The sequence below is a fragment of the Muntiacus reevesi genome, chromosome 11 (genome assembly GCF_963930625.1).
Source record: "Muntiacus reevesi chromosome 11, mMunRee1.1, whole genome shotgun sequence".
NCBI classification, from domain to species: domain Eukaryota; kingdom Metazoa; phylum Chordata; class Mammalia; order Artiodactyla; family Cervidae; genus Muntiacus; species Muntiacus reevesi.
Window position 1 is genome coordinate 82955429 of NC_089259.1, and position 9909 is coordinate 82965337.

At 63.3% G+C, this 9909-nt stretch overlaps 1 protein-coding gene across 1 annotated transcript; it reads right to left on the minus strand.

Annotated features, from left to right (window-relative positions):
• Window positions 1-1699: 1699 nt before the first annotated feature.
• LOC136144160 (nascent polypeptide-associated complex subunit alpha, muscle-specific form-like) lies at window positions 1700-8546 on the minus strand. Its single transcript, XM_065901819.1, has 5 exons — window positions 8513-8546; window positions 7929-8018; window positions 3746-5756; window positions 3229-3406; window positions 1700-1753 (listed from the first exon to the last, which is right to left on the minus strand). The coding sequence occupies exons 1-5, from the start codon at window positions 8544-8546 to the stop codon at window positions 1700-1702; spliced, it is 2367 nt and encodes a 788-aa protein (XP_065757891.1).
• Window positions 8547-9909: the final 1363 nt, after the last annotated feature.

Consider the following 9909-nt stretch of genomic DNA (forward strand, 5'->3'; position numbering starts at 1 on the left):
GATTTAAGGGACTTTCATAGCCCCCCCCCCCCCGCCCCCCTGCATCCCAAGAGTTATTTTTAAGAACTGGATTCAGAACAGCAGAAGTCAGGCGCGTTGGAAAGGCACCACCCTACCGACACCATGGAGCCATGGGCTGCACGGCCCACTCCACCAGGCCCGGCCCATGGGGATAATGTCTCCCTGGTACTCTGATGTCGTTTCCGGTGGCGGGTGCCTGTAAGCCGTGTCTGGATATGGTAGGAACAGCGCTGCCAGCATCCACTGCAAGTCTTGCTGGGCTGTTGTGAACTCGCCTGGCCCTTAACATTGGTTTTTCCGGAGCATCCTGTCGGAGGTCTAAGCAGGGAGCCTGGAAAGTAATTTGGGGAACATTCCTGCCCCCAACTGGGGACGTCTGTCTGTCCATTTCCACGGAGCTGTGTAGGAAATTCATGCTCAGTTGAACAGAACCACAAAGGCCCCCCATTCGCTGATTCTGGGGAAGTTCTCCAAGCCCTCAGCTTAGCTTGCTTTGCTTTTGAAAGACACAGAACCCCTCCTCAGCCTTCGCCCCAGGTGCCTCCTGCAGACTCTGGTCCACAGGTACGGTGACTGGCCTTTCCACCAGCGCGGGGCCCCTGGCTCACCCGGCGTCGACCCATGCTGGTCTTAAAAATCATCGGGCATGCAGCCCCCCGCCGCCAGTGCCCCCAGCCCCCTGTTTCTGCCTATCCCAGCCGCTGTGCTCCCTGGACAGGGCAGCTCCCAGCCTGGGCAGGTGGCTCCCTGCACCCTCTCCCGTCCTGACCTTTCTGTGGGCCCACACGGTCCTCCTCCCGGCACGTGCCCCCTGCCCCGGGCCCAGGCGCCCTCGCCCCTGTTGGTGCTCCCTCAGCCTGGCAGGCGCGCCTCCCTCCCATGGCCTCTCCTCTTCACTCCTGCCATCTCTGGCGGGTTCCAGCCGCTGTGTCCCGCCACATCCTCACACCCGGCCCCAAAGGAAACGCAGACCACGGACACATGCTCTTGAACTTGAACGTGATAGCAGTACCCCGACCAGGGGCCTCTGGGGCCAGATGAGACGTGGGTGAGCGTTAGATAAGAGGCGGCCCATCCAGGAAGCGTGGCGGGAGAGATAGAGAGAGGAAGGACCCTTCTGGAGGCAGCCAGCGGTCATGGCCAGACGGCCCTTCGAGGGCTGCCGGCCCCGCCGCCAGCACCTGCCCGAGCCCCCTCCTCAGGACCAGGAGGCGGCCGGACCCCTATGTCCTCTATGCTTCTCCACCAACCTGCAAACACCTGCTGCCCTGAGCGTCCGGGGCCCCCGCGCTGGCAGACGCCCTCCCTTCAAAGCCGACGGTCGTCCGCAAGGGCAGCTCGTGTCCGCAACCAGGGAGCTGGCTGCGCACAGTCGTTCGCCCAGGGCGGGGGTGTGCCCACACAGCCCCCCAAGCCGGCGCACGCCCACAGGGCCCTGGTGTCCCACGGTCAGGCGGTGGGAGGAGCCGGGCCCCACGTGAGAACCACTGGCCAGAGGACGGGCTCCTCGCGGAGGCTCACCGAGGGGGCCCGAGGGCCGCCCACCCAGGGTGCACGCACCACCCCAGGACCCCGTCTTCCTGCGCGGCTCCCGGTTCTTGTTGCCTGATTGCAAGAGCTGCTGCCATTTGGATAAGGTGTGCTGTCCGAGCACTTTGGTTCCGGGGGTGTCCGTCGCTCAGGACTGACGGGGTGTCCGCTGACTGTGAGCCCCGAGGGTGGTGGCGGGTCCCTGCGGGTCGGGCTGGGCCAGCCACCGGCGCCCCAACCGCCCATGGGAAGCATAGCAGCTTGCTGCTCACACTTTTTCCGATAAAGTGCGAAGTCAGGTTTTCTTTATTTTTGACTGAAGCAGAGTAGATACGGGTAAAATGATATGATATCTGAGTTGGCTTTAAATAGTCTCCAGCAAGAGGGAAAAGGAAACAGTGGCTGGGGACACAGGCAGAATCACTGAAGAGGGGTCTTCTCATGTCTGTTTGAATATTTCCATAATTAATTTGCAAATGTAAAGAAGAGATGTCCTGTCCCAGCTGCTGGGGCAGCAGGGGGCTGTTCCGGGGCCAGGCCTGTGAGGACGGCGGGATAGGCGTGCTCAGAGGGTCCTCAGAGGCGCTTACGCGGCTCCGGCCCTCCTGGGAGAGTAGGTGGGTCCCCGGCAGGGTCAGAGATACACCATTAGGGACCGGGGGGGGGGGGGGGGGGGGGGCGGGAGCATAGGAAAGACCGGCGTGAGGCAGCCTCAAGGCTTACAGTGACCCCGCCAGACACCCCGTCTCCACGTAGCACCGGCCCGGGAGCCTGGACTTCAGGGTGTTTCATCTCCGTGTCCCCTCCACCCTTTCCTCATCCCTGTGTGTGAGGTCCGGCCGGACTGATCTCGGGCGGCCTCGGCCTGCTGCGGCTTGGAGGGGCTTGGGTTCCCAGGCAGAGACTGAGGCCAGGTCCCAGCGGTGAAAGCGCCAGATCCTAGTCACTAGGCCCGGCGTCAGTGACCTGGCCCTGGTCCTTCAGCTTTGCAAAAAAGAACTCCCACAAAGACTGAAAGGAGTGAAGCAAGTAAAGTGTTTATTTCGAGGAAAAAGAGTCCAGTACACGTGGGCAGACACGTGGGTGGACTCAGAGGCACTGAGTAGGCCCTGGTCATGACTTGAATTAGTTTTATGGGACATTTCTTCCGGGTTTCCTTTGGCCAGTCATTTTGATTTGCCTGGTTCTCAGTCCATACTTGGTCTATCTTAAGCTGCTCCCACGTGCGCACACATCTCTTAGACAAGATGGTTTTACTGCAAAGGCGTCTGAGTAGAACATCCCTTGACATGAGCCCCCTTTGGTCTCCAGGGAGCCTTTCTGCGCACATGTGGTCCGGGAGGTCTCCTGACTTCAGGAATCAGAGACGAGCGGTCTGGCAGGGCCCGCCTCCTCCCTTAGCTGTCCTGCAGTCCCGTCTAGAGTTTGGTCAACAGGGAAATGAATCTCCAATAGCTTTCCCCCGGGGGCTGGGCCATCAGCCTCCCACCGCAGGACCACAGGGGGCATTGGACTGTCCCAGGCACAGCAGGCCACGCGGTCTCCCTGTGTGGGCCTCTTTTCAGGGCAAGACACCCTCCCCAGGGCTGCAGGGGTGGGATACAGGTCCTGGAAGCTCGCCCTGTAGGTGGGGACCCTGCACAGGGGGGAGGGGCGGGCTACAGTCCATGGGGTCACGAAGGAGTCGAACGTGACCGAACTACTGATCCGCAGCCGCTGGCCCGGCCATGCCAGCTCGCGCAGGAAGGACGGGAGAAAACCTGAGTCGGTGCTACTGCTGCTCAACGCTGAGGCCGCCGCGCCCGGGCCCCCGCCCCCGGGGCCCACAAGCCCAGCAGGAAATCCTATCCCTGTCCTTTAAAGAAGAAAAACAGGTCTAGGGAGCTGGCAGGTCCAAAGTGCTCCTGCCTGTGGGGTAATTACGCAGTCTCTGGAGGGGCGGGGTGGGGAGGCGGAGCAGGGTGGGTGGGGGCGGGGTGGTTTGGGGGGCAGTGACTATAAAGCTGGGGCCCTTGCGGCGCTGTTCTGCCTCCTCGCTCTCTGACACACATTTCCGAGTGTCGGGCACGTTGAGCCTCTGGGCTCTGTCCTGAGCTTGGGATTTGCTTCACGAGACCAGTTTCTGAGAGTGTTGCCTCTGAATAATACACATCTTTGTAAGATACAATGAGCATCTTGAAGAACCCCTGGACACGCAGGGACCAGAGAGCTTTTGTAGGAGACCCGACGGCTGGGAGAGCGAGCAGGTTTGGGAGGCCCCCTGGAGGCGAGAGGGAGCAGGTGCGGGAGGCCCCCTGGAGGCGAGAGGGAGCAGGTGCGGGAGGCCCCCTGGAGGCGAGAGGGAGCAGGTGCGGGAGGCCCCCTGGAGGCGAGAGGGAGCAGGTGCGGGAGGCCCCCTGGAGGCGAGAGGGGGCAGGTGCGGGAGGCCCCCTGGAGGCGAGAGGGGGCAGGTGCGGGAGGCCCCCTGGAGGCGAGAGGGGGCAGGTTTGGGAGGGCCCCCTGGAGGCGAGAGGGAGCAGGTGCGGGAGGCCCCCTGGAGGCGACAGGGAGCAGGTGCGGGAGGCCCCCTGGAAGTGAGAGGGAGCAGGTGCGGGAGGGCCCCGTGGAGGCGAGAGGGAGCAGGTGCGGGAGGCCCCCTGGAGGCGAGAGGGAGCAGGTGCGGGAGGCCCCCTGGAGGCGAGAGGGAGCAGGTGCGGGAGGCCCCCTGGAGGCGAGAGGAAGCAGGTGCGGGAGGCCCCCTGGAGGCGAGAGGGGGCAGGCGCGGGAGGCCCCCTGGAAGCGAGAGGGAGCAGGTGCGGGAGGGCCCCCTGGAGGCGAGAGGGAGCAGGTGCGGGAGGCCCCCTGGAAGTGAGAGGGAGCAGGTGCGGGAGGGCCCCCTGGAGGCGAGAGGGAGCAGGTGCAGGAGGCCCCCTGGAAGTGAGAGGGAGCAGGTGCGGGAGGGCCCCCTGGAGGCGAGAGGGGGCAGGCGCGGGAGGCCCCCTGGAGGCGAGAGGGGGCAGGCGCGGGAGGCCCCCTGGAGGCGAGAGGGGGCAGGCGCGGGAGGCCCCCTGGAGGCGACAGGGAGCAGGTTTGGGAGGCCCCCTGGAGGCGACAGGGAGCAGGTGCGGGAGGCCCCCTGGAGGCGAGAGGGAGCAGGCGCGGGAGGCCCCCTGGAGGCGACAGGGAGCAGGTGCGGGAGGCCCCCTGGAGGCGACAGGGAGCAGGCGCGGGAGGCCCCCTGGAGGCGAGAGGGGGCAGGCGCGGGAGGCCCCCTGGAGGCGACAGGGAGCAGGTGCGGGGGGCCCCCTGGAGGCGAGAGGGAGCAGGTGCGGGAGGCCCCCTGGAGGCGACAGGGAGCAGGTGCGGGAGGCCCCCTGGAGGCGAGAGGGAGCAGGCGCGGGAGGCCCCCTGGAGGCGAGAGGGGGCAGGTTTGGGAGGCCCCCTGGAGGCGAGAGGGGGCAGGCGCGGGAGGCCCCCTGGAGGCGACAGGGAGCAGGTGCGGGGGGCCCCCTGGAGGCGAGAGGGAGCAGGTGCGGGAGGCCCCCTGGAGGCGAGAGGGAGCAGGTGCGGGAGGCCCCCTGGAGGCGACAGGGAGCAGGCGCGGGAGGCCCCCTGGAGGCGAGAGGGAGCAGGCGCGGGAGGCCCCCTGGAGGCGAGAGGGGGCAGGTTTGGGAGGCCCCCTGGAGGCGAGAGGGGGCAGGCGCGGGAGGCCCCCTGGAGGCGACAGGGAGCAGGTGCGGGGGGCCCCCTGGAGGCGAGAGGGAGCAGGTGCGGGAGGCCCCCTGGAGGCGACAGGGAGCAGGTGCGGGAGGCCCCCTGGAGGCGAGAGGGGGCAGGTTTGGGAGGCCCCCTGGAGGCGACAGGGAGCAGGTTTGGGAGGCCCCCTGGAGGCGACAGGGAGCAGGTGCGGGAGGCCCCCTGGAGGCGAGAGGGAGCAGGCGCGGGAGGCCCCCTGGAGGCGAGAGGGGGCAGGTTTGGGAGGCCCCCTGGAGGCGAGAGGGGGCAGGCGCGGGAGGCCCCCTGGAGGCGACAGGGAGCAGGTGCGGGGGGCCCCCTGGAGGCGAGAGGGAGCAGGTGCGGGAGGCCCCCTGGAGGCGACAGGGAGCAGGTGCGGGAGGCCCCCTGGAGGCGAGAGGGAGCAGGTGCGGGAGGCCCCCTGGAGACGAGAGGGAGCAGGTGCAGGAGGGCCCCCTGGAGGCGAGAGGGAGCAGGTGCAGGAGGGCCCCCTGGAGGCGAGAGGGGGCAGGTGCAGGAGGCCCCCCGGGAGGCACTGGGGTCTGTCCGCGGGGAACTGGCAGACGGATCTTCAGGCCGGGCAGGCGTCCCCTGCCCGTCCTCCTCATCTTCCTTCAGTCACAGGAGTCCCCTGACCAGTGGCTTAAACAAGCGGAGCTCATTTTTCCCCACCCTGGAGGCCGGGCCCACAGCCGCGGTGGAGGCAGACCCCGCGTCTGGTCCGTACCTGGCCGCCTCCCCGTACGCCCACGTGGTGGGCCTCTGGGCACCTCTGTGTCCTGATCCACTCTCACTAGGACACAGGTCAGGTGGGATTGGGGCCACCCTAGTGATCTCATCTGACCTTAATCCCCACTTTAGAGGCCCCGTCTCCAAACAGGTCACTTCCAAAAATATATCTACTCGAAATGACAAGGCTCTCCACTTTGGGATTTCAGAGCAAGAGTATAAAGAGAAAATAGCCCAGATTCATGGCATTTGGAGAAATCCAACGCGCATACACCTGGGATGGGGCTGGCTTGTTTGTCACCGAGCGTGGGGCCTGCTGACGCTCACGTGTGCTCACGTGTGTCTGCACTCAGGTGTGACCCGTGTCCCGGCTGGCAGCCCTGTCCCGAAAGCCCCTGGAACCATGACCTGGTTTCCTCTGGCCGAGAGGAAAGGCAATCTTTTTGTCTTGAGGGTTTTTCTGAGGGCTGCGCTGTTCTTCCAGGAAGGACAGTCTCAAACTCTGTTCCTGACGGTCTGAGCGCGGTCTCTCCTGTTTGCACCATGGACAGCAGCTCGGACCCAGGTCACACTTTGCTCTCCAACCGGGTCTCAGGTTGAGGGCCTCAGGACACCCCAGGTCAGGAGCTGGTCAGGTGTGGGCACCCTGAGCCATGGGGATGTCCTGGACTCGTGAAGTGCATGTCAGCACCCCACGCCAGGAGTCCGATCCCTAGAGCATTTGCTTTAAGAGACACACAGGTGCCAGAGCCAGCGTCATATCAGGATTTCAGGCAAACACAAGAGCAGGTCCTGCAGGGCCTCTGTGAGTGATCGTTAGTCACCGGGTCTCATCCCGGACACCGTGATGGCCGGAAGGGTGAGAGCAAGTCTAGACCGTACGTTTTACTGGAAGCGTTTCCTCTGGGGAGAGGAGAGGACTGGGAGCTGGGGTTAGCAGGTGCAAACTATTATAAACAGAGTGGGTGAACCACAAGGGCCTACTGCACAGCTCAGGGAACTGTATTCAGTATCCTGAGATAAACTGTCATGGGAAAGAGCGTGAAAAAGAATGTGTGTGACTGAATTCCTTTGCTGCACAGCAGAAGTTAACACTGTGCTTGACTACACTCCAGTAAGATAAATTTAATAAATAAAATTTCCCCAGCGTGGACAGGGCATGCCCCTCCCTCTCTGAGATGCTGGGATACTCTCTGAAGCCTCTGGGCAGGTTTGCATTCCGATGCCTTCTCGGGGCTGCGCCCATGGCTGAAGTGTGGACGTGGAGGAGGGTCCCCGTGTGGGGAACGTACCCCCGCAGCCGGTCCGCACAATGCCACTTCCTCTCGTGGAGAAGATAGGAGTTTCACTTCTCCTGTGTGTGTCGCGGCCTGTCCCGGGGTCTTCCTCCCAGACTTCCGGCAAGTTCCCAGAGGTGGACGTTCTGCCCACAGATCCCGGGAGAAGGAAACTGCTCTTGGCCGCCCACCTCTGTGGGAGGTTTTCGGGCCTGGAGAATGCTTGGTTGTTCGTTTTGTTGTGAGGCTGGGGTACGGCCTGGGGCTTGGGGAGCACAGACTCATACTGGGGAGCGACACCGCTGCTAGAGCTTCTGGTGGCCCCAAGACCACCTCCCTGCCTCCAGCACCACGGAGCCGAGACCCCGCCCCCGTGGGCTCTGCTCCTGCGTCTTCTCCAACCTCTCGTGCTCCCACTTTCCAGGGGCTCTAATGGGCTAGACTTTGGGGCGTGTTTCCTTCCAGACCTTCTAACCTGTGTAGGGAATAGAACAGCAGGTATGCATGCACACACATGGACGATGCACACATACCCTACACATCTGTGCACACACCACACATACGTGTACACATGTGCACACACTCGTGCACACACACTCAATTTAACGGGTTCTCATTCTATACAACGTTGGAGGCATTCTTGAGTCCTCAACCCACCCTCACGCATTGCCCAGCCCTGCCCGTCCTGGCCCCTCTCAGACCGGGAGTAGGTGTCGGACGACCTGCCTCCATGCGCCTCAGTGAGATCTGGAGTTAATCACAGGAGGAGGAGTTCATCCTCACGGCCCGTCTGCGTGACGATTACGGACAAGACTCTCACCCACAGGGACTGCAGGGGAGCAGTGGCTGTGTCCACATGACCCCCAGAGGCAGGAACCCCCGCTCTGTCCCCCCCCCTGCCCTGTGGGCACATTGGGGCGGCCCCTCGCTGAGTGGGGGCCAGTCCTGGTCCTGAGCAGGATCAGCTGTGGGGAGGGGGCCCCGCGCCCAGTGCGATGAGCAGGTGAGCCGCGAACCCCTGTGTCTGCTCGCCCCGGGGGGACAGTGGGGCCCAGACCCCGCAGAGCTCCTGGGCCTGCAATGCTCTCTGGTGGCCTTGGTGACGCCGGCCAGCCGGCCCAGAGCTGACTCTGTGCCCAGCAGGTCTGAGCCCTCCCTCCGCCCAGTGACCTCAGCCCAAGACTCGGGGACGGGCAGACAAGGACGGATGGTGGGCAGTGGAGCGGGTCAGCAGGACTCACAGGTCAGCAGGGACCGCGGGTCAGTAGGGACCATGGGTCAGTGGGACTTGGGCAGGGCAGCCTCTCCCTGCCTCCCGACGCTGGGTGAGTCTCAGGTGTGTCTAGATTGACTTGGGAGACAGTGACTCAGACGAGTGCCTGTGATGTTCCACGGTCACCACAGCCGCTGGGGCACAGAAAGTCAGAACTTCTTATGAGAAGTCCTTCCTGGGCAGAAGAAGGGGGACAGGGGACCCCATCTCCTGCGTCTCCAGGCACCAAGGAGCACGTCAGGAGAGGCTGGACGCAGGCCCGCCCCACAAGCAGCGCTGGGCTCTGGAGCGCCAGGCCCAGGCTCCCACTGGCAGCCTCCCTGTCTGCCCTGGTGCGGACCCCAGGCCCTGCTCTGGGCACTGCAGCCTCCCTGGACATCCCGGGGCAGCGGCCACTGCCTCCCCTGGCCCCCGCTTCCCGTGGGTGGCCCTTCCTCTCCTGGGGGCTCTGCCCAGGCCACCAGGCACCTGCACGTCCCGGGATGGCCACTGGCCTCGTCCGAGTCCCACGGGGACCCCCCAGTGAGTCCCGGGATGGCTGCTGGCTTCGTCCGAGTCCCCTGGGGACTCCCCCCCCCCCCCCCCCCGCAAAGCCTCTGCTCCTGCTTCCTGACCTGAGACCTGCCGCCTCCACAGCCGTCAGAGAGGCAAGGACCAGGTGTGTGACAAGCCACACGTTTATTTCCTTTCTTAAGATGATTTCCAGCTGAATAAAGTTAGTAGAAATTCAAAGGAAAGAATACCACAAAATGTATTTAGTTAATTCTTGTCTAACATATAATTTTAGAGTTAACTTTTATACAAAGGAAGATAAAATAAGGAACATTGAATCAACAGCTGAGGGTTAATATGCAATCAAATATTTAAAATGACCAAACGGCAAAGATGCCCTCGATACACAAATACGCGATGCTGAATTTGTAAACTCCTGAGTGATGCTGTTCCCGACGGGGCACCTGAAATAAAAATGCACTCCCATGATCCTGGCAACAGCGTCTTGTCCGTGAACAACACGCGCGTACACACGTGGGGCTCACAGACGGGTCTGTAAACAGAGCCTGAAAGTGCTGAATGGAGGTGAAGGTAGACGAGCTACTTAAATATAAGAAAGAGCACGTCAACTAAACTCGGATATAAACGTCGGCGACCCACCCACCCACCCACCCACCCACCCACTGCGGCAACAGTTATTCAGCCTGGGGGCTCGAGGGGCTTTCTTCTGTAGGAAAGATGTCACACTTGCAGTGCAAACACTTCCCCTGCCCGCCAAGCTCAAAGGACCGGGTGGTCCAGGCCCAGGGGACACACGACCCCAGCAAGTCCTCGGGGGTCTCCAGAACCAGGAGAACACCCCGACTCTCAGGA